Source organism: Corapipo altera, unplaced genomic scaffold (assembly GCF_003945725.1).
Source record: "Corapipo altera isolate COAL_440 unplaced genomic scaffold, ASM394572v1 53, whole genome shotgun sequence".
In the NCBI taxonomy this organism is placed as follows: Eukaryota; Metazoa; Chordata; class Aves; order Passeriformes; family Pipridae; genus Corapipo; species Corapipo altera.
In genome coordinates, this window is record NW_020884900.1 from 9,898,433 (window position 1) to 9,921,459 (window position 23,027).

Here is a 23,027-nt window from a genome sequence, read left to right on the forward strand (position 1 = left end):
ATATTTTTTTACCTACTCGAGAATAATAAATTAACTTTAAAAACTGCTTAAGGCATAAGAGGGAACTCTGTTCATTTGTTTGGATGAGATGGAAGGAAGAAATTGAAGTATTCAATAATCCCTGCTTTCTCTCAGCATTATTTCTGTTCAGGATGAGAACTACAGCTTGATGACAGTGCTTGCATACCCTTGAGTTAAGCCAGTTTACTCCCAATGAGAGGAATGAAAAGAGAAATAGTGCAAAGAAGAGAAAAAAAGAACGAATAGCCCAGAGGTTTCAAGAAGAGGACACACTTCAGGAAAGCAGGAAGCTGCTTTGCAGCACACTTACTGTTTTTCACAAGGAGTGAGTAATTTGCTTGAGGTGTATCTATACCCCAGGAGTAATTCCATGTTTCATGGGAGAACTGTGAACACAGAGATATTAAAGACTAACAGCACAAGTAAAGGGCAGCTAATAACTGTGGTGATTAAGCTACCAAGAGGAAGTCCCCACAGTGCTGTTAAATCATGATTCAACACCTGAATGTTTGAGATTAACATTACATTTGGATTTAAAGAAAAATAACATGTCTATTCAGCTACTTGAGGTCATATTTTTAAGTTCTTCACAGTAATCATAAGGGCAAGAAAGCTACTCTCTCTTAAAAATGAAGATTTACTCCCACACCAACAACTAGGAGATGCTACTTTAAGGAAGCAAGAAAACAAACACACACAAAGAACCACTATAGTGAGAAAGCAGCAATAAAACCATAGCATCTGGCAGCTAGAAATGTGTGGCAGAGGATTACAGCAGAAAAGGTAAGCATCTCTTAGCAGGGGCAGACACTTGAAAGGGATCATATGGAAGCAGACGTACTATTCAGAAGAGAAAAGGTTCCCCCTAGAGACATAACAGCGAAGAAAAAAACCCCAGCTCAGCTCAAATCTTCTGATTCCTGGAATTGAAGAGAGCTGTTATGAAAAAATATCTGAAGATTTCCACTATGCCAGCACCCAGTGCCATCTTCCAAGCATCTCACCTCTCCTTGCAGCATTTTTCAACTGTCCCAACATACAAACAGGAATAGATTTTCAGTGGCAGGTATCTCTGCTTCTACCATTTCTGTGTGCCAGGGCAAAGGAACAAGTGTCACTGCATTACATGACTCAGATACTTAGGGCAACGTATACTTATCATTGTTACCAGTGTGCACCTGCTTTCCCTGCTTACAGATTACAGACTAAAGCGAAATCAAAGACTTTAAAGCATCAGTCATAACTGCTTTTCTTCCAGTTCTACATCAAAGTCCTTTGCCAGTGTCCAATGACAAAATAAATCTCCATCAGTCACAACCAGAAGCCACAGCCTTCTGCTGCTGCAGGGCAAAAGGACCATAGGCTGAAGTTCCTAGAGCCCAGTCATTTTCATTTTAGCTTGGTCACTCTCTTGATCCAGGGTACAAATTTGCTGACCTTTGTGTACACACCGGGTGAATCCTTCCGACCACAGCCATACCCCCAGGAAGTGATGCCCAAAATGATCCAGCGCCCATTTGACCTCTGACACATGAGTGGCCCTCCACTGTCCCCTTGACAGCTGTCCACCCGTTTATCTTCAGAGAGGTTCCCGGCACAAATCATGCGGTTAGTGAACTTCTGCCCGTAGCGGACCTCACAGTCTTCCCGTGGGAGAAGAGGCACCACCCCCTGCAGCAGCGTTCTTGAATAGGACTTCCCTGGAACAGAACAGACCAGCCAGACTGATTCATGTGCAGACTACAGCAGCGACCTGGAGCAACAGTGCTCACTACAAAACCTTGTACACTTCATGTCAAGTCTGCGGCACAGAAATACGCTGAGCTCAGCATCTCTGAACCACCAGAACTGCAGAAAACAGTGATGCCAAGCCAGACCACAAAAAAAGAGCTGTAAGATCAAAGATATGGGGAAGAGGTTTGGAGAAAAAGGTTAGATCAAAGGATGAGTCTTACTCCTGGTTCTGCCAACAAGCAACTTGAACCTTATTCAATTTATTTCACCTCTCAGAACCTCCACTTCCTCCTCAGTAAAACAAGGACAGTGTTTTCTCAAGTGAATAAATGCAGTAATAACTGTTAAGTTCTCAATCCTCAGAGAAGTTTTAGAAGATGTTTCAGAGGCATTCAAATATTATTCAAAGGGAGCTCACTTCATCTTTGGCCAGATTTGTCTCTATTTGATCAAATCTCTTTATTACCCCAAGGTTGCTCAGAACATAAGGCTCATGTGCTATATTAGAGTATGACCTTTCTGTGCTCAAGGTTTATGTAAGTTCACAAGGTAGTAGATAACTGCTCCTCTCTTGGAAAGCTGGGTGTTGTGCGTGGGAGGGATTCTAGCCACTAAGCCCCAGCACAGCTTAAGTTAGTTACATGGCTAAGTTGCTCCTTGATCCTCGCCAGACATCCTGAAGTGACATGTGCAACTGGCACAACTGACTCCAAAGGCAAATGTGTACTTGCAGTTAAACAGTTGGGGTAATAGCTAGAGAAAAAGCTGGTAAGGATGAGCAAGTCCAAAGTCAACAGACAAGCTCCTGGGGCTTTTGACAGCAAGTCTTGATAAACATATGGCTTTGCTCCAGTCATAGCAGCCCCAGAAAGGCGTCCCAGCTCTCTTTAACCTAGGAAGCTTCATAGCAATGTGCTCAGTGGACAGGTACAAGCTGTTTTGAATCCAGTGCAGAAACCAGCCTCAGAGCTCATCTTCCCTGCAACAATATTGAGGGAGGTTGAGTCTGAGAGAGATTCCTTCCACCTCACTTCCAAGCTCCACTTCACTACTACAGTATCATGAAGAAGCCAGGAGATCAGGGAAACATGAGGGCTTCCCACAGGCTTGGTATAGCAGCTCTGCACAGGCTCCCTAAGGGGTCTGCTGTAGACAAAAACATGTGCAGAAATGGGAAGAAAGAGAGTATTGTGGCCAGACAGCAGCATTGGTCTCTGCTTCAGAGCGATGCTATGGAAACCAAAGCTTCCACCATGAGCAGACTCAAGAAGCCTCAAAATCAGAAGAAGACACAAAGGCACAAAACCCACCTCACCTCCCCACTCCTAAACACCACGCAGTGGCACAGACAATGGAAGCAGTGAGAACACAGCCTTGAGCTGATATAAATTAATGGCCCATATAGGCTTCTGAACCCAGACTCCCCCACCTTTCTTGCCCCTCAAAGCACCGCCACTCACCTGTGTCTCCCCAGCCGGAGATGATGCAGGCTTGCCTGTTGATGTCAGACCTCTCTTTCCTGTCGGGCAGGCAGACGGGCAGAACATGGCGATTGAAGGACAGACAGTGCCCTTCTCTGCCCCGCACCCGGACCAGGGCTATGTCATTGTCATTGCTGCCAGCCCAGTAGTTCCTGTGCAGGACAATCCGCTCCACAGGCAGCTCCCTCTCAAACTCATCCTTCACGCCTGTGTGGTAATCGCCCACCCGCAGCAGGTAGCGCCGCACATCAACACCGAACCTGGAGAAAAAGAGACTCAGGACCTCCTACTAAGAGGGAAAAAGTCTCAGTTGCTACGAGACTGAACCACCTCCTCACACCACACTGATAAATCAGTGCCAGCTGCAGGACTGTGGGACCTCTTTAGCAGATCTGATCATGCCAGCTGTTGCAGTCAATGGGTGTCCCCCGTCACCATCTACCATGCACAGGACTTTTTTCCTATTAAGATGGCTATAATAGTTACAACAGGGTTCTGAACTGATCTGTTCACAGTTCTTTACTTAAGAATGGCAAAATGCTGGTTCCCTTTAAGTTGTAAAGCCTCAAAGCTAAAAGGCCAGGTGTAAGCAGTGAAGGATAAAGCAAGTCAGTGTTGAGTCATCCCCACAAGTACTCCAAGATCACACAGATCATAACCTGAAGGTCTTGGTTTATAAACTCTGCTCATGTGGTTCCACTGGGCTGGGAGGATAAACTCATATGAGGTTATCTTGTTCATCACTGAGTATCCCTTGGGGCTCCCCACTCCCAAACACACCTTTTGAAGCAGTGGGCTGCAGTCACCACCCAGCAGCTGCTGATCAGTGTTGCCCCACACAGCAGACGAGTATCTCGACGAAAACCCTTCAGCCGAAGTGAGGCCTGCCATGGCCAACCGCCTCTGAAGAAGAAACACAGAAATAACAGATGTCACACACATGGGAGCCGTTTTCCTTTCTTCCCATCCACTCTGCCCCATCTGGGCTCAGCTGGTGTGCATTCTTCCCTACATAAACCCACTGGTTCAAATCAAGTTCAAAAATCACCAGTGAAAATGCGTCAATGTACTCAACATTTGCCAGGCAATTTCCAGAGCCTGACAGAAAGCCAGAATCAGTCTGGCTCTCCCAACAGTTACAGGGTAGTACCTGGGAGACTTGTTTCCACCTATGATCCTTTTCTTGCGACGGTGGAGAAGGCGCATCCCACACACACCAGACTCTGGACCTGCACAGTGAAGTTAGAGCAGTTGTGTAGGGACCTTCAGCTTAAGTATCAGCATTGCTACCACAGAGCCAAATACCATTCACCTTCCCCGAGGGCATTAATCCTCAAGGTGATCAACTGCACTCTGTTGTGCACGTGGAATTCATTGAAGATTTGGTCCCATAGATTTCCGCAGTTTCAGTGGAGGTGCTTACCTGCAGTGTCTATGGTCTCATGCCAAGAATGGGACCTAGACCTACACATATATCGTCAGTCCTCTAATATCAAAGCTTGCTCATGGTTGCAGGGTTCTAAGGAAGGGTACTTTGCTGTGGGGAAGTTCTGCACACTCAAAGGCCTGACATGGGTGGAGCTCCTCAGACTAGTCTGGAGCACCCTGTGCTCCTAAGAAGAGACAATGAAAACAAGGAAAAAGTAGGAGATGCAGGACAGGATATGCTTATTTTGTAGGTGCAGTTTCAGCTAGAGACAAGAATGACAGGGAAAAATCATAAAAACATGCAGAGATCCTACAACTGGAGCACCAGGTTCTTGCATAGAAGAAATGGGCATGTCACCTGTTCTTCTGATATCTTGGACCTTCTCTTCCACGTAGTCACAGATCACACCAGCATCCTCACTGTGCCAGCAGCTGTGAATCGTGGTGTCAGACCTGGCACACTGCCCCAGGGTGTGCTCCGTGCCACTGCATTCTATGTTGTCCAGATGGATGGGCCCATGGCCTTCGCCAAAATAAGCCATTGCTCTGGCTTTTGCGGTACCACTGCAATTAGAGAGAGGGTGGCTAATCTGCAGTGAGCAGGAGGCAAGTGAACCTGAGGCACCAGCACACTTTAAGAGGAATAATATTTATGTGTCACTGCACACACAGACAATAGTACAGTGAGAGCAGGACCCTACTCCCTCATGCATATGCCAAAACTAAGAAACTAAGCCCTGAGAAACAAGTCCAGAAAGAAGTGCTCCCCCTGAGAGCTGTTTCTATCTGTAGGACCCATGTACCACAGCTCTTACCTGAACCCCAGTTGCCTGCAAACCACTGTGGCATCTCTGTCCGTCCAGTCATCATCACAGACACTGCCCCACTGCCCATTCAGTAACACCTCAACTCGTCCCTCCTTGGTGCTTTCTCCATCCACCAGCCGTATGGGAGGCCCTGAAGGAAAAAACACATGGGTTGCTGCAAGCAAAACCACCAGAAGTGTCAGGTGTCCAAAACTTGGGTTCTACAGAAAAAGATGAATCCCAGACATCAGTAAGCTTAAAACAAAAAGATTAGGAAAAAAAAAAAGAAAAAGAATAAAGAAGTATGTCTATATGAAGACATTTTACCTCTGTGCTGAATCAGAAGACTACATACATAATAATTTATTTAATACATACTGGAAATCATCAGTGGATCATATTCTGAAAGCTGAGTAAAGAGGAGAACAAGAACAGAAGGAAAGTTATTAACTCCTGAGCCAAGAGCAGACAAGCTTAAACATGCCTGGGAAAGAAATCTATTAAATTATAAAACTATTACAGTACTCTAAGCAAGAGAAGAGTTCTACATCCAGGAAAAACAAAAATGTTGGATGTCAACTATTTCAATAACAAATGTCTGACAAACTGGAAAGTCTCCCGTAGTAAAGAAAAGGGAGAATATCGGGCATTATATAAATGAGGACATTATGCTAACTTGAAATACCCTCATAATTTGAATTAAAAGTGTGCCATCCACACAAGGAAGTGCAAATTTTCACAACACAGCCCCTTGCATCCAAAGTCCTCTTGTCTTGGCAAGGTGTGACACTAATGTAACTACACCAGTTTCCTAAAGGGTGTAGTTAAAGGAGTCCCTTGAGGAAGGGGTCCCTGCACACAAAAGCATCCACTGTCCCTCACCCCCTCGGGATTGTTTCATAGGCTGCCAACACAACTCTCTCCAGTTTCCATTTATCTACTGGTCTGACTGTAGATCTGGTGGAGCCACAGCTCTATGGCCCTGCCCCAAGACAGCCAGGGCTCATTCCTCCTCAAAAAGCAGACCCCTCGTTGAAACAGCGCAGGGAGAACTCCCATGTCTGCCAGAGCCTCCAAGGGAACAGACACTTTCCCACCATCCAAGGCTAGAGCAAGGTGAGTTACCCAGGCTGCCATCCATGACTGTGTTGCTTTCTGGGGAACAGCGGACTCCCAGATCTTCGGCGTGTGAGCAGTCATGCTGCCCCCAGTTGCTGTGGGGACAGTCCAGGAGGGACAGCTCTGTCCCCACACATGCCACATCATCCAGTAAGATAAAGCCTTGGCCAGCAGCATAGTCCCCTTCAGAGGCCAGGGCAGCAGGACCACTAGAGGAAGGAAACAGAACACAACACAAAATTCATTAAAACTCTTAATGCCACAGAGGGACCCAAGCTCAGACCCAAACAGAAACTCCCCTGAAGAGCTTAACTATGATATTGGAGCCTCCTGACCTAAACCCCTCAGCAACACACAGAATAGCAACCAAGCACCTTCACCTCTCACCAGCTTCAGTTTTCAGGGAGGCCTGCTCAGACCAGTCCATTTTCTAGTGTCTGATCAAAGGCACAGTCATAGTACAGAGGGCCAGCAGAGGCTGCTTTGCAGACATGACAGTAGGTACATCAATTTGGGGAGGGGTTAGCAGAGCAGGCATCAAAAAGATGCCTGAGAGAGGCATCAAAAAGAAGTACTTCTTTTTATAGGAATCAGCTACCTGGAATTGAAATGCAGAAAACTGTATAATGATAATAAACCTTCTAGTAAAGACAGCATTGAAGGAACAAGGTCCAGCCTATCCCAGTGAAGGGTGATGGAATCTAAACCTTGAAATTAGGAAGCACAGACACTACACACACTCTCAGTCCTACCTGAAGCCCAGCTGCCTGCAGACCACCTGGGCACCGAGGTCTGTCCAGCCATCATCACAAACTGTGCCCCAGTCTCCATTGTAATAAACTTCTACCCTGCCTTCACTGGGGCTGCGGCCACCAGCCAGCCTGACAGTGCCCTCTGCAAGGGGGAGAGAAGGAAAGGTCAGCACTCTGCAGAGGGGAAAAGAAACAGCCTGTGCACCATTGCTAAGTCTCTGTGCAGCTCATGGCCGAAAGAAACCAAAGACACTTTGGGTACTCAAAAAAACAAATGTTCATTGTTCATGAACATGCCCATCTGTCGGGGAGGATTCACCTCAGCTTTTCCATACCAATTGAACAAAAGAATGGAAACACCCCAAAGTCTGCTTCTGGTCCATTCCCATTTGCTGCTGCTCTCTGCCTCCACATCTGGCAGCCCTTGAGGGAGCCATACATAGAAGCTCTGCAGAACCCTGAATAAGGGGGTTACCTGCTGAGCCAGCCCTGCAATATGGGGGTACGACCGACCATATCTGACTGGCAGAGCTGTAGATCTGTACCTGTGAAAGGGTCACAGGAGACTCCAGCATCTTCAATGTGGTCACAGTTTTGCTGTCCCCAGTCACTCTTCTTGCACTGGTCAAGTGAGAGTTCATTGCCCGAGCACTGCACTTCATCCAGCAGGATTGGGCCAGATCCCTGCCCATAGTGAGCCCACGACAAGGCTTTTGGGGTCCCACTGCAAACATTACAAACACGTATGCTCAGTAAGGAAGGTCACAGTCTTGTGCCCTCAGATTCTGCCTTGCACAAGGACTCTGCTATGCTAGGTCACTGTCCTCCCATAGACCACCTGTGTTCCTGACACAGTGGAGTTGCCATCTGTTAACCGAAATATGTTATTGGAAAGTTTGTAACAAGCCCTTCCAACAAATAACAAAAATGTGCCTGCAACATGAACGGTTCAGACACATGGAGAGTTCTGAGGAAAATGATGTAATATTAGTCTCATTTACAATCTCAGTAACACGTGAAACTCCCAAAGTTTGAGGGGTCTCAAACTTGAATCATCTATTTTTTAAATAACCCTGTACCAATGCAATTTTCAAGAATGCTCAGGATGCAACGGCTCCCAAGCACAGAACGGCACACAGAAGAATGAGGTGCTCTCTCCTGCTTTTCTGTTCGAAGAGGATAAGGGCAGTCAGTGAAACTGAAGGTGTTTAAACTTTATCAATTAAGCAACTGCAGTCCACATATGGAAATCACAATGACAAGTTATCACTGAGGCCAACAAGATTTGCATTAGGATATGTCTGCCAAAATAATGAACAGGGGTCAACACAAACAATCCTTAGATAGGGATGCACCAACTTTTTTTTCACAGTATGAATCCATAAAACTGACCGGAATGAAGTACAAAATCCCTTTATAGGATGATCAATCCAGAATTATCTTTCCCAGAGTTTCTCTGTATCTCCAATAGAAAGGGCTGGTCATATAATGAATGGACACGCTCTCATGTTCTTCATTCTTCTTACTTCTGAGCTACTCCATGACATGCAGCAGAGAAATTACCTGAGTCCCAACTGTCTACAGACTACTTCAGCATCCCGGTCGTCCCACTGGTCGTCACAGATGGTGCCCCACTTGCCATCGTGGTAAACCTCCACTCGCCCTTCAAAGCTCTCCTTCCCCCCAACAATACGCAGTGGGGCACCTACACCTGTGCTTCAAGAAAGGGAAAGAGAGCACAACAGAACAAGACAGAGACAACACACATCCAGCAGTTCAGGGTGTAGAACCACTCACTGGCCACAGGAGCTCTTGGGATGCTCTCTTACCACACCCACCTCCCTAGACGCCCCATAAGCTCCCGTGATTGCAGCCCACAGTATGGGGTACTGCTGCTCCAGGGATGGCTCTAACAGGCTGCTCTGGTGACTGGGAGTTTGCTGCCTGCAGACAAAAACCTGGCTTGATAAAAAAGGGGATGTGGTCATACACAACAGTCATCTCTCAGTGACTGTAGACATATACCCATTCTGAATATTTGGGATTGGGAAGGGATAGATAATTTTCCAGTGGAAGGAAGAAAACCACCTACATAGCAAGTGAAAGAAGAACATTTTCCAATTATTTTCTCTCCATAGCTTCATGACCTTAGATTTTACATCTTATCAGCAACACTGATGGAAGAACCAGGGAGCAAATCTCCCCTGGATATTTACCTTCTGGAGGAACACAAGTTACCGTGGCACTCCCCTGTTTACAAGCTCCTGACACAGCTTCCTGATAGCCACACTGCAGCAGAGCTTTCTCATCCCCATGGCAGTTTGCTGACTGTAGGTGCAGGGGAACAGGCCATGGTCCAGGATGACTTTTCTTCCCAGCTGTGCCGATCTCACTGGTACAGAGAATGCAACAGAGCAATTAAATGCTGTAGCACAGCTTGACTTACAACTTCCCTCAGTGTTGTGACTCTCCAGTCTAGTTGTGACATCTCACTTCCCAGTGTGCCCAGTTGATTGGAAGGGCATAAAGGAGTGGTCACTTACAGTCCAGTGGGAAAGCACAACCAAGAACAAAGCACTTCCCACCACCTAACCCTTTTGTGTGCCTACTTACTGCAGAGGACTTGGTGTAGACAGAAATAGCACCCTCATTTGAGAGCAATGAACAAACCCATCAATAGACTCAAACATCCAAATATCTGATTCGCCTTCTTCCTTCTATGTGGACCTTATCTCCTTGCTTTTTGGAAGTTTGAACATCCAAATCCCAGATACCTGAAGAGGGTTCATACTCTTAAAATTTCTATTAGATCACTACCATAAGTGCAGCTGGTGATAGTAAAAAGGGGATGCAATCTCACAGCTTACTCATCACAGTCTGGAGCATGAAGCAGAAAATACTGGTTTAAAAAATTCTTGCAAATGCTGATTGGGTAGGAAAGGACCCTGGAAGGTGGAAAACTGGACCACAAAACAAACTCCTTTCCTCCAGCCAACACACTGTGCCGCAAGGACTGTAACCACAGATGCTTTTCTTTCAAAAGCCACACGAGCATGTAAGTCTTGCAACCAGATTGAGGTTCCCACCTGAGACCTAGTTGCCTGCAGACAACACTGGCATCCCAGTCAGTCCAGTGGTCAGCACAGATGGTACCCCAGAGTCCACTGACGTACAGCTCCACACTACTATCTTCAGCCAACCGCACAGCACCTTCCAAAAGAGATAAAAAAACCAAAAAATCCAGCTGCTATCTGCTGATGGAAGTTTCAGACCAGCAAGTCTTGGACTTGCATGTAGTTGTGCTGAACTGCACTTGGCTTCTCTCATCCTTGTTTTGTTTGTGCTGGCACTAAAGTGACTTGTATGAATGAGTGTGGGATGTGGCAGCTTCCCAGTTCCAGCAATGGCTGCTCAGGAGCATGGCTGGTGCTGTGCTGGTGCTATGGTTCTTTTCAAAGCCATGGTAATATCAGAAAGAAACTTGGCTTCTGCCACAGCTCCTGGATTCTTCTTCTGCGAAATGGGGGTGATTTTACATGCTACCTTGAAAAGGTGTATGGAAATGACAGGCTCTCCAATTACTTCTGACACTCCACTGATCTATTTCTGCCAACCACTTCACCTGTATGAGTCACGGTTGCTACAGCAAGATGTTCAGTAATAGCACCTGAATCTTCTTTAATTTCTCTAAGAAAAGCAAGTGCCAGTGTAAATGCCTTCACCACAAATATCTGCCACTGTTTAGACAGCACATCTCCTTGCTCAGTTATGTACTTGGAGAAGGACACACCTTCTGTCTGTAGTACCTCAGTGCAGGCACACAGCACCACTACACTTGAATCCTTCCCTTTAATGAAGCCATCTTTAAAAGCACATCCACTGGCAAGGGAAAAGACTTTGTCAATTCATTTATTAAACTGGGGCTTCAACTGTTCTGCAAAATGTAGGAAAGGCAAGGAAGGTCAGAAAACATGAGGACATTTTCAAGAATGCTGCATGGCAGCCAGTGCATTAAAAGAGCTCAGCTCTCTTGCTTGCCTCAAAGTAAGCAGCAGTCCTTGTGTCAGCACTGAGGAAGTTTAACACAAGCCTATGACCTACCTTGCCATAGAAGATTTACAAACCTACCCACAGATTTTTTCTTGTTATATTTGAACTGCTACACTTACATGAGGAATGCTCTGATATGGATACTTAAGGAGCACGAGTGGGTTGTTTTCCACATAACTTAAACTGTTTTCAAAGCGGCATAAGTTAGCAGGAAAAAAAAAAGTCTCCTTGTATGAGAATAAAACATCTATACAAGGCATTACAACTACAGCAGCTTAAATCCACCCCCTACTATATACAGACGTTCTTCTCCCACACGGGCTGGCCTCTAGTACTAATTATTTCAACAATTCGGAACAGTTACTGTACTGTCCTTCTTTCACAGGGTGTTCCACCTGCCACTTGCAAGTCTGTGCAGCACACATTTCTGGCCTGAGCCCCTGAGCAGTGCAGCCTGGCCACCGGCAGAGACTCACAGCCCTTACCTTGGTTACAGTCACAGTTGGACCAGCCGATGGCCCCTGACGAGAGCCGGTAGAAGCACCAGGGTGTCGTTCCCCCATCTGGGTTCCTGCAGTGGTTGTGGTCCCCCAGGCCACGGTCTGGGTACTGCTGGACATAATCAGGGAACTCTGCCCAGTTGAGGCACTCTGCCCCGGCCTCAGTGACCGCCAGCGAGCCATTGTAATAGCCCAGGGGTCCGACAGCACAGCCGCTGGATGCTGCACACAGGAAGGGAGCTGTTAGCATCACCTAAGGCACCACACACTGAAGCTCAGTGTGGGGGGTACCAGCTGGTTATCTGAAACACCTCCTGTGTCTGCAGTCTCCATTCATTGCTTGATTTCAGTTCCATCACTCTTCAAGGCAACTGCTCAAAGAATGTTTATAATACTCACTATCTAAACCACAATTTGATCTGAAGTAAAGAACTACTCAGACAGACCTTTGAAAAGTGTTAAATCTGGGCCCAAACCTGGACAATTTGAACTGGTTCCCATTACTGTACATCCAATACATGTACTCATTTTGGAGCACCACCTGAGCGTGATACACTCCACTACTTCCTTCCCCACTTACCTGAATAAGATACTCTCAAATTTGATCCTAGGCTCTATAGAACATTAATTGCCTGTCCAAATTGAGTGAAAATGAGAAGAGTTTAAAATTAGCTATAATTTCATTCTATAAAGCAGGACAGTGGGAAATGCCACTTCATTTTATATATGTTCCCTACACACATCAGTATCACAAACTGGCTTATCTGAACTTGGCCAATGTATAGGAAGGGAAAGAGAACTTATTCTGGGGGGAAAGTGTAGGTGCCAGTGTTCCAGTGGCCATGTGAAATATTTAATGTAAAAATACCAAATAATTAATTTAATATGCTCTTTAACAAAAGAAGAAATCTCTCCATTCATTACCCTGAAATTAAAAGAGGGAAAACAGACCCGGGTTCTGCATGAGGGTGGACTTTTTACAGCCCATAACAAGGGAAGAGTAGACTAAGAAAGGGACAACAGTTACAGCTCTATTCCCTGAATAAACAAAAAGAAGATAACACTTTCAGAAAACCCTTCTGCAGTATGGACACATGGGGCAAAGAGTAAGGGTAGAAAGAAACTTTGCATCATGTCATTTGCCTCCTAGCCACTGCCAAGCACAATAAGAAGAGGTGGGAAGCGACAGCTGAAGGTTAAATGCAAGGTACAAAATGAGAAGCAGCAGCAGGTAGGTGTCTGGAAAACACACTGTATGCTTGGCATCAGCTGGGACCCTCAGAGGGGAGTGTATGAGAATTCAGTAGTTATTAGAGCAGAGGAAAGGTGAATATGCAAAAAAGACCAAGGCCTTCAGAGAAACAGATGAAAAGAAAAGAATATGTGGGAGGAGCAGAAAACTGCAAGAGCATTAGAAACGAAGACACAAAAGTGGTCTGGCCACGTTGGTGAAAGAGATAAACAGACATTGAAGCAACAGAAGAGATTGAAGAAGTGATGGAAAAAGAGGAAGAAGGCCAAGTAGCAGTGGTTCATCATGCCTATGGTCTCAGATCACCACTGCAGGAAAGAATCTGCCCAATGACTGAATTAATAACTTCTTGTTCTTACCTGCACTCTGCAAATGGTTTTGGTTGGGCTGGGATCCCAGGAAAGCCTGGGAAAAGAAGCAGAGCAAAAGCACAGAGATGATTATCCGATGAAATAAACATGAGCATGTCCTAAAAGCAGCTCAGCTTTTTGCAGCTTTAGGCAAACACACTCTAGTAACCAGTCTCTTTCTTGCTTTCTCCATTGTTCCTCTTCAAATCTAATCATAGCTCTGTCCACTAACAGCAAAATGAATAATTACTGGCCTGCAGAGATTTACTCTAGCACTACCTTACAGGGCTCTGCTTGTTTTTTTTTCCAGTAGACTTGGAAGTCTGAGACGCCTATGGAAAGGAAAGCTAGAAGAAAATCATTATTATCAGTAAGAAAAATAATGAATAACTACTCATTCTCTCTTCATTTACAGGATAAGTCATCTATGGCCACAGTAACAGAGGTGTATCTACGTGATAGGACGATGTCCCCAGGATACCTGTTAAAATGGTAATAAACATCTATGGACGAAGCCGGAAACATCTAAAGAAGAAAATCCAACAAGGCTTTTTGAGGATTTTGTTTTTAATACTTGAAAATATGGTACGGCTTATAGTATTATCCAAATAGAGTTAAATATGTAAAAGCAAAAAATATGAAACAAAGTCCTCAAAATTCTAGCATCCTGTCTGGACTCAAAACTACATTTCCTCTTATTGGCAGTGCTGTTTGTGGTTATAACTTCACTTTTGGCTAAGAGATAGGGATCTCAACTCAACACCACTACAAGGTGTGCAAGCAAATGCAAGATCTTCACAGACCCAGAGTGAAAAGAAGAAACTGTACATGTTTCTGCTAGCTCCTTGTAGTTTAATTAGTTTCTAAGTATTTTTAATGAACATTTTTAATACTTTTATATGAACAAAGACTTGTAATTCACAGAGCAGAAGTGTGTACCTAAAGAATACTAGCTATTGGTAACAATTGTGGTTTTCTTCAAAATGCAGTAATTTTGCTTCTCTCAAATTTGGAATGAAACCAAATCCACTTCTGGAATAAGCAGAGGTAATTCCCACAGAAACCTGACACGAACAACACCTACTCATGTTAGATGACATTTTCAAATCAAGCTTATGAATATCGTCCAGCAGGTGTTGACAACCATGGCCAAGCTCCAGCATCACCCTCCAGAAGTCAGAATGTGATACTGCATTTGGAAGATGAATTCCTGACATGGTTCAGAAACAGCAGATCAGGTCTCAGGTGCTTATGCACAAGGGGATGCACAGATAAACCAGCATTTAACTGAAAAATGCTTTTCAGCCAAAAATCCATCTACCTGCATGTATCAGACTGCTGCAAGGCCACATAATGGTTTGTGAACCAACAATACTGAAGAACTTCTCCGAGGATCTCAAAGTTCTTGCAGAGAGAAGGAAAGTGAGCTAAGCTGCACTTTTGCGACTGCACCAAACAGGTGACTGAGCCACAACGCAGGTCCCTCAGCTCCTAGTTTTCAGTGTACACCTGCACACACAAGTAAACCTGCAGGTGATAGAGGGATGGGTCAGACTAATAACAGGGTATATATGAGAGTCTGAACCCACTCTTTTTGGAGCCGGACCATAAACAAAAGTACTGCAGTCCAAGTAATACATTTCTCTTCTAGCGAAATATTAGTTGCTGCCAGTTCCTGTAGCAGCTTCCAAAATATCCCAACTCTGACCATCACTACCAACAAAATTAAGTGCAAACAGCCTGTGCTGCAGGCATTGCCCCAGGTCGTGTGGCTATAAATCATCTGTCCACAACAGCAAGGGGGGCAATCAGCAAAGAACAGAAACAAAGGATCTCTCCTGCCAGGGTCACTGCAGAGCCTGAGAAACATAGGAAACCCAAGCCAAAGCATCTGCAAGCCCTTGTGCATCCTGCTTTCCTGCTTTGTTTCTTTTTCTGAATTTCATATGCTCAGTGAAACAAATCCGTTCCCAAACCCCCAGCCCTTCCCAGAGACCACAGCTGCCTAGATGCTCCAGAAAACATATTCCAGTAATAACAAGATCCACTTACAGTGAGGATATTAAAAGAGACATGTGACTTCTTACAAGCAGATAGAAAAATAACCACTTCTTACCTCCACACATCTGAGACAGGATAGCAGACTCGAGAGCTCCACCAGGAGCCCGAGTATTTTGGAGATCCCCATCCCTCCTGTAAAAAGTGGGCAGAAGGTTCCTCAAGCATCACATTCTCGTTCAGCTGCCGGGCTCTGCTTTCCCACGCTAGCCACTCCGCACCGGGGGCAGCAGGATGCCTTTTCCATTTCTACGCAGGGAAAGCGATATAAGGGAAGGGATCAAAGTTCCCGGCAGCATCTTAGAATTTCACTTTCCCTTTCCTTCCCCCATCTCTTCTCCTTGAGTCTTCTCTTCAGGAAGGGGAAAAAGATGGGAGAGAAATAAGGGAGCACAGCACGCCCCAGAATTTACCTAGCGCATCTGAAAGCGGGAGGAGGGAGCGCAGGCGGTGGGGCGCACCCTCAGCCCGCTCCGCTCCCCGCTGTCCCCTCCTCTGCCCAGCCTCCCCCGTGCTCCAGGTACGCGCTTCTCCCAGCGCCAGCCTCCGCCTCCCCAGCGCCCGGGCCGCCGCCCGCTCCTCTCCTGCAATGCCTCCTTCCCGCAGCTGCCTCTTCCTCCTCTCCCCGCGGCACAGAGGCTGCAGCACGGCGAGGAGCTGGGGCTGCGTCCTACTGCAAAGCCCCCGGCAACAACCGGGGAAGGAAACGGCGTGTGCGCGCACACTTGCCAGAGATTAGACTTCTTGGAAGGAATCTGGACTTTATCCCCCCACCGCTGCCTCCTCGATTACCTGCTTGCAGCTTCCCGAGGTCAGCTCTCCTCATACTGGAACCCAGGTAAATGGGACCCAGAAAACTTTACGTTAAGCAGCTTTCAGATCTCCCCATGGAAAACCCACAGGTGGGACAGCCTTCTCCAAGGTGCATTCCCAATTTTCAGCCTTCCCAATACCCCATGGGTATTGCCTCCAGAGATCTTTTCCATCAAGCTTCTCCTTGACCTTGGGCTTTATCTTCCCTCAATTGGCTGGGATGCTTTCCAGAGGGTTGATCATTATTGTATTACCATGAACAATCCCATGGGAGGGGGGTAGTGTTTTCAGCTTACTGCTCTTTCATCTGAATTAGGGTTTGAGGCTACAAGTTTTTAACACTATTAAATCTAAGAAGGGAATTTGGCCCATCAGATTTTTTTTTAAATTTCCCTGTGCTTCTTCTCAGCTCAGTCTAATGGGTATTTCCTATACTTATATTCTGATTTTGGAAGGATTAACTCTAGCATGAAACATGAAGGTCACCTTAAGAACTGAGCTCACTTCTGGCCAAGTCTGCTAAGTAGCACTTCCAAAGACTTCACCATAAAAACAAGGAATGGGCTGCTAAAAATCCATTGGCTTGACAAAAAGCCTTTTTTCCTCCTTCACTTATTGCCCATTACTCACTTCACTTGACAGTTTTGTGTTGCCTCATCCTCAGACAGTCATCAAAGGCAAGGAAATTTCACTACCTGCTGGATCTTTTATAGGAGCTGCTGAGTGGTAGGAAGGAGATCTTTCTGGAGTGCATTTGGCCAAGAATTGCACTCAGTTAATTAGGAGCAAATCTCCTATATCCTTGTAGTGAGGGAGGCAGACGATAAGGGCAACAGAGGATGGAAATAGCTTAGATGCAACATCACGCTGTAACTCTCAGGCAGCACTGGTAAAAAAGGAACAAATAAAAATACAGGACTGTGCTGGAATTTAAAACCACTTACTCCAGTGAAAACACAAGGAAAGGATATACTGGAGACACAAACAGAAAATCTACTAGCATTCAGAGCAATTTGCTCCTTAATCAGCAGTAGAAGTTATTGATGCTCCTTCAGAACTCCCTCCCAGAAGACACTCACTGTTTAGCCCTGACACATAGGCTCAAAATCTCTAGCAAAAGCCTGCACTGGATTTCTCTCACAGTAACTTCTAATTTCCTTCCCTCTCAAAGCAAGGTTTTCCTAGATAAAGTAATTTCCTAGCTAAAGTAGTTTTAAAGGAAACACAGGCCAGTGCACTGAAAGCAATAGAAGTCTAAGTCTGTATTCAATTTTTGGAAGAATGATGAACTGTGGACAGATATAGTGGGGTTTGCAGTTGTCTCCTCTGTGGGGAGTCTTCTTTTGGAACTAATTCCTTCTTGCCAAGACTCCCCTGGTTTTCTGGCACATATAATGACATTTTCTTGAGAGAGGTGTACCTCAGGATTCTCAAAAGCTTCTCATGGCTACATGGCCCTCTCCAAGGTAGAGGAAGAAAAACAAGGAAATTATACCAATATAAACACGTCAGTTTAGATTGGTAATGTATCTACAGATAAGGTAAAATAGATACTCAACTTCCTTGTATGGGCAAATTTGAAGTAGCTGTAAATATCTAAGTCCACTATTTAATACTAATCACCTTCTCACCCTGATACAAGCACACTTCTATTAAAATAAGCCTATGATTCCCTACAGAGTCTTTCTGTTTTGATTTTTCCAGATTATTCTGGATTGAATTTTGGAACAAGAAGTACCATCTTCCAAAATGTTCTTGGCTCTCTGGAATTCAACCCATTTCTCCTGAACTGGCAGGACTACTATTCATCAACACCAGCTGAAATACTAATGCTTCCTCCACAGAGATCTTCAGTGAAAGCCTAAAAAGAGAGGTAGTTAACAGCAATCATACCAAGGCTGGTATAATATTGAAGCTGTAAGGAACAGGAATAAGATCAAGGAATTCCAGCAGATTTGCTTAAATCCTGTAAATCCGACTTACGAGGGTAGAACAGCTAGTCAGCTTTTGTTTAATTCTTTCCCCACCACGCAATCACATACAGGTCTCTGCAGCAATGTTCTTAACCAGTGGGCTCAGCACCAGAACCCAGTTTTATTCCCCAGCAACAGCACCACGGAGCTCAGAAAGAACAGTGTCATTCCCTACAGTTACGCACATGAACTATTAGTGGAGTGATCCCCAATATGAGCATGTCACAGAATGCATTTAAACACCGACTATAAGTTTAACAGTGAGATACAAAACCATGGCAGCAGCTGAAATTGCCAAGGACAATCAGTAACTGGAGGGGTTTTGGTTACAGCACGGGATCCTGAGGCAAAAGAATTGCTACAGTACTTTTAAAGGAAGCACTGTAAAACCTGGATGCACCTGAAAAGCATTCTGTTTCCTTCTTTCTTCCTCTAAATAAATGAGGACTGGAAAACCTTAGCATAGTAATTTCAAGATTATGATAGACATGTAAAAGGTCAGACAGAAACCCAAACCCTTCACTGAATTTGTGAAGCTCACTGTGAAGCAGTATGATCCAAAAATAGCTGTTCAGATTAGTGGGAGCTGTGCAAAATTTCAGAAGTAAAACTATAAAAAGGTATTGGCTTCTCTGTTACAGCCTCTTATATAAGACAGTTCATTGCAGATAGCAGAAACAAAGTACCAGGAAGTAGCATTTCCTTTCAGTGTCTTTTGGACTGAAAATGCAGAATGTCATAGAACCAAAGTGTTTTCCAAACTTAGATGTGGACATTATGTTCTTACTGACCCCAAGTTCTCTGAAAGACCCAATTATGCCATAATAGCAACAACAGAACAAGCTACCCTGAGAATAATCCAGTCATGAGGCACTGTAAGTTATAGTTAAATGGAAATTTCTTCAATAACTTGAAACATTCACCTGACCAAAATTTACGGGATAAAACAGGTATCAGCCTGGGGCTCCAGAGAAGTCGGCTCCAACTCCAGCAACTCTCCAGTCACCTGTGGGTAATCTCACAGTCTGTGTGTGCCTGACTCCCTTCTTCCTCTGCTTTTTCTACATGCCTGAAAGAATTACTGATATAAATGGTTATAACAGTAGTTTTCCAAGACACTGCATTTTTCTCAGCAATTAGGTACTGGTCCTGAAGTTTTGTGGTACTGTAGTGGAAAAAAAAACCCACATAGAAACTAATAATTCATTACATGATTTCAGTTACCAGTTCATGCTTGAACTTTCTCTCCCTCTTTTGTTTTTTTTTTTTACCAAAAAACAGTGAAACATTTTGTTGTAGATTATGAGTTGCCCAAGTCAAACACCAGTCTTGCATTATTTTATTATAGTCCAGACAAAACAATTAAACTGATGTGGCACCATACCTGTGCCACCTGCAAATCAGAGTGCCTAAATCATAAGCTTCTACATTAAAGTTATATCTGATACTTACCAATGTATTGTGTATTAACAAGGCACTTTGGTGGAGATTTTTTGCACATTCTATAGCCTTTTTGTACAGCAGCAGCAATTAGGAACCAAATTGCGTATCCACTCCTGTAGAAGTATGAGCCATGAGATTACTACCAATTTTCAGCTGGCTTAGTGTTTGAACCTGAGCACTTCTCGACAGCAGCTCCAAAGCTAGGTAGAAAGCTTACATGGTAGGAAAAATCACCCCAAAACTGTTAGGAAATGCATTTAAATGCATTTCTAAAAGGTTTTATTTAACAGTGAGGACCCGAGTAGGCTAGTTCTGGCTAGCTGAACAACATACTGCAGAAATCCTAACACTGCAAGACCCAGGAATCTCATGAACAAAATTAGCTGATACTCTGGAATCAAAAGATGGGTCAAGATCGACAGAGCAGTGCTGACAGATACCACTTGACATCAAACACTCACTCAAGTTGACTTTTCTCTTTTTTGCCAGACTCCAACTTTAATTGCTCGTCCACAGTCCCCTTAGTAAAGCACATTATGTATAATGTCTGATCTGAGGAAACCTCCTCAGGAGCTTGTTCACTTTGCTTGAAGGTAAGTTTCCCCTGGATGACAGAGTGTCCTCATTTTGATTCCTGCGCTGTTTCTGAAAGACAAAAAAACCCCAAACCCTTAGTTTATCATATAGTATTATTATATTATTATATAACATTATACAATTAGAAACATCTAATTTCCAAACAATATGAAATTTATTTTTGAAGACGTCTAGCCTTCAAAGTCAGAAACAGCCTAAAAGAGCTCCTAATTTTCAGAGAATTGAGAATTGCCATAACGACCTCACATATCCTGAAAATTGTTTGTTATGAGGATTACTGAAAACATTGGTTATTTCTCTACCAACTTGTCTCCATCCTCACTCCTGCAATCACAAAACTATTTACAGACTTATGACACTGGAATTTGGGAATCCTAACTCACCACTCTCCCCCAATGTCTAGATAATGCAGGTATTGGATCAGCTATTTCTTGACTGCATGAATCAGCAGTTGCAGAAACTTGCCTATACTGCACATCTCCCCAGTTACAATATAATCCACGTGTTGCATGCAACCTCAGCTCCCTCAACCTCTCCTCACAGGACTTGTGCTCCAGACCCTTCACCAGCTTCATTGCTCAAATGAGTTACACCACCAAACAAATTGCTCAGAGAACATTATTACTGCTGGCACACAAAAAATGACTAGGGGTTTCCACCTTCCCTACTACTAGCCTTTAGGAACACAAAAGAGACTTTAATTACTTCTGCTTTTGCCACACAGTCATAGAACACCCGGATCTCCTCGGCACAAGCGGCGTCGTTGAAGTCATTCTGTTTCCAGCAGGCCATCATCACTGACATCTCTGTAATGCACATCGCCTCTAGAAGGGAAGGACACAACGAGAAGACTCAGGTCTTTAGGGCTTTATTCTAACAACCTCCACAGTGCATATATCTCCAGAGAAGTTTAAGATGGTGTCGAGGCAAGCGAGAAAATGCAGCACTAAAGATCTCAGCTTTGCTTTGGGCAGAGTTGACGCCCTCACGAAGATTAGCCCCGCTGCAACCATCCAACATATGACTGAATTCTTAAGGTACGGGCTATGCTGAGACACAACGAAGTGTTTTATGTGCGTGGCTCACATACGGAATAGCACAAGAAGCAGACTCTGGGTTGCAGCGTGAGGAAACCATCCTTTCAACTGAGCCTGTGAGCTAATCCCATGGCCCAAACCAGCCTCTCCCCCCTGCAGCCCCGCAGAGCACCGGGCGCCAGCAGCACGACCCTCCCCGCGGGGGCCGGGCCCGCCTTCCCCGCCACCACTCCCCGGGAACTCACCTCCCCCCTGCTCCCTGCGGTTCGCCACCTTGTCGGCGAGCGCCAGCGGGCGGGGCGGGCGGATGGTCGGGGGCCGCTTCCTCTGGCGCCACTGGCCGCTCACCCAGCGGGTGACCCAGCCGGGGTACGCGGGCCCCGCCATGTCCCGCACGGCCCGCGGCGCCTGCGCGGCCGCCCTGTGGGGCGGGCCCTGCCATCCCACCGTACGGGAAACCCGCCCCTTCCCGGTGCAACCTCCATTTCCCACCCCCGTCCTCTTTATCCGCGCAAAGGGTATTCCATGAAAATTAAGTAACTTCCCCACAGTTTCCGCGTTAGGCGGAACCACTCAGTAACAGCTGCAGCAGTCCGCACCCCAAAACTTTTTTTCTGTGGCAAACCTAACCAAGGAAGGAGCAAACACACTCTGCTCTTCGACGAGAGCAGAAGAAATCATGATTGTTTCAAATAATTCAAATGGAACTCAAGGAATCACAGAATGTGTGAGGTTGAAAAGGACCACAGTGGGTCATCTGATCCAACCTCGCTGCTCAAGCAGGGCTGTCCTAGAGCACAGGGCACAGGACTGCATCCAGATGGTTGAGGGAGACTCCACAACCTCTGTGGACAATCCGTTCCAGTGCAAGGTCACCCGCACAGTAAAGTTCTTCCTCATATTGAAGTGGAACTTCCTGTGCATCAGTTTCTACCCATTGCCTCTTGTCCTATTGCTTGGCACCACCAAAAAGAGCCTGGTCCATCCTCTTGGCACCCTCCCCCTTAGATACTTACACGCTCAGATGAAGCCCCTTCTCAGTCATCTCTTCTCAAATTCTTTTGCAACTATGGAAACTTTTCTTGATGCTTCAAACTCGCATCACTTAACTCTCAGCCCCTCATCCGTCTCCGTTACATTACAGCTGGATCTGTATTGCTCCTGCTGTTTCTTCCAAGAAGACACTGAAACTGCTGCTTCCGAAATGGTGGCGTCATTCCCACAGCCTCCTAGTTGGTGGTGGAAAATCCCCTTATTCCCAAAAGTTTCTTCCCTAGGGTAATTCTGGAAGTCCTCAACTCATCTGGCAGGTTCTGGAGCACTTACGTCCTCAGCTGAAAAAGGCAGGCAACACAGAAGGCACAGGAACATTTCAAGGGCTGGGGTACAAACAGGTCTCAGCACAGCAGGAGGGACAAGGTAGACGCAGAAAAATGAGGAGTTAGACATCAAACACTGGGGACACACTCAGATCCTTGTCATAAAGTAGTTCCTGAATAAGCCATTTTACCACTGTAGCAGGGCTCTTCAGGCACCAACAATCTCCCTTTTGCACAGGAGGACATATGAAGGATCAGTTTCCTTCCACAGGTTTGAGTTCTTTGACCATATAC

The 23,027-nt window shown here is 45.3% G+C and overlaps 2 protein-coding genes across 6 annotated transcripts; both read right to left on the reverse strand.

Moving 5' to 3' along the window:
• Nucleotides 1-529: 529 nt before the first annotated feature.
• Nucleotides 530-18,337, reverse strand: LOC113950105 (neurotrypsin-like). Of its 5 annotated transcripts, none has more exons than XM_027649466.1 (16): nucleotides 18,103-18,337; nucleotides 15,610-17,823; nucleotides 13,503-13,548; nucleotides 11,877-12,113; nucleotides 10,428-10,551; nucleotides 9,558-9,733; nucleotides 8,905-9,052; nucleotides 7,887-8,065; nucleotides 7,342-7,483; nucleotides 6,596-6,798; nucleotides 5,480-5,621; nucleotides 5,023-5,228; nucleotides 4,387-4,465; nucleotides 4,017-4,139; nucleotides 3,216-3,496; nucleotides 530-1,721 (listed from the first exon to the last, which is right to left on the reverse strand). In XM_027649466.1, the coding sequence occupies exons 2-16, from the start codon at nucleotides 15,679-15,681 to the stop codon at nucleotides 1,411-1,413; spliced, it is 2,469 nt and encodes an 822-aa protein (XP_027505267.1). In that variant the 5' UTR covers nucleotides 15,682-17,823; nucleotides 18,103-18,337; the 3' UTR covers nucleotides 530-1,410. The 5 variants fall into 5 exon arrangements, with proteins under 5 accessions (XP_027505267.1, XP_027505269.1, XP_027505268.1 ...); XM_027649468.1 differs by having other exon boundaries at nucleotides 15,610-15,800; nucleotides 17,060-18,337; XM_027649467.1 differs by having other exon boundaries at nucleotides 15,610-15,800; nucleotides 16,995-18,337.
• A 1,909-nt stretch (nucleotides 18,338-20,246) lies between these two features.
• Nucleotides 20,247-21,814, reverse strand: CHCHD1 (coiled-coil-helix-coiled-coil-helix domain containing 1). The gene is made up of 3 exons (XM_027649471.1): nucleotides 21,660-21,814; nucleotides 21,083-21,201; nucleotides 20,247-20,425 (listed from the first exon to the last, which is right to left on the reverse strand). The coding sequence occupies exons 1-3, from the start codon at nucleotides 21,799-21,801 to the stop codon at nucleotides 20,315-20,317; spliced, it is 372 nt and encodes a 123-aa protein (XP_027505272.1). The 5' UTR covers nucleotides 21,802-21,814; the 3' UTR covers nucleotides 20,247-20,314.
• Between the last annotated feature and the right edge of the window lie 1,213 nt (nucleotides 21,815-23,027).

Bases quoted from the DNA above. Each gene is read 5' to 3' on its own strand.
- CHCHD1 (XM_027649471.1), bottom strand. From the start codon at position 21,801: ATGGCGGGGCCCGCGTACCCCGGCTGGGTCACCCGCTGGGTGAGCGGC. The intron at 21,202-21,659 runs GTGAGTTCCCGG...CTTCCCTTCTAG, and splicing joins CCGCAGGGAGCAGGGGGGAG to AGGCGATGTGCATTACAGAG. The intron at 20,426-21,082 runs GTAATTAAAGTC...TTTGTCTTTCAG, and splicing joins ACTGTGTGGCAAAAGCAGAA to AAACAGCGCAGGAATCAAAA.
- LOC113950105 (XM_027649466.1), bottom strand. From the start codon at position 15,681: ATGGGGATCTCCAAAATACTCGGGCTCCTGGTGGAGCTCTCGAGTCTG. The intron at 5,229-5,479 runs GTAAGAGCTGTG...CTCTAATTGCAG, and splicing joins TGCAGGCAACTGGGGTTCAG to TGGTACCGCAAAAGCCAGAG. The intron at 4,466-5,022 runs GTGACATGCCCA...TTCACTGTGCAG, and splicing joins CCAAGATATCAGAAGAACAG to GTCCAGAGTCTGGTGTGTGT.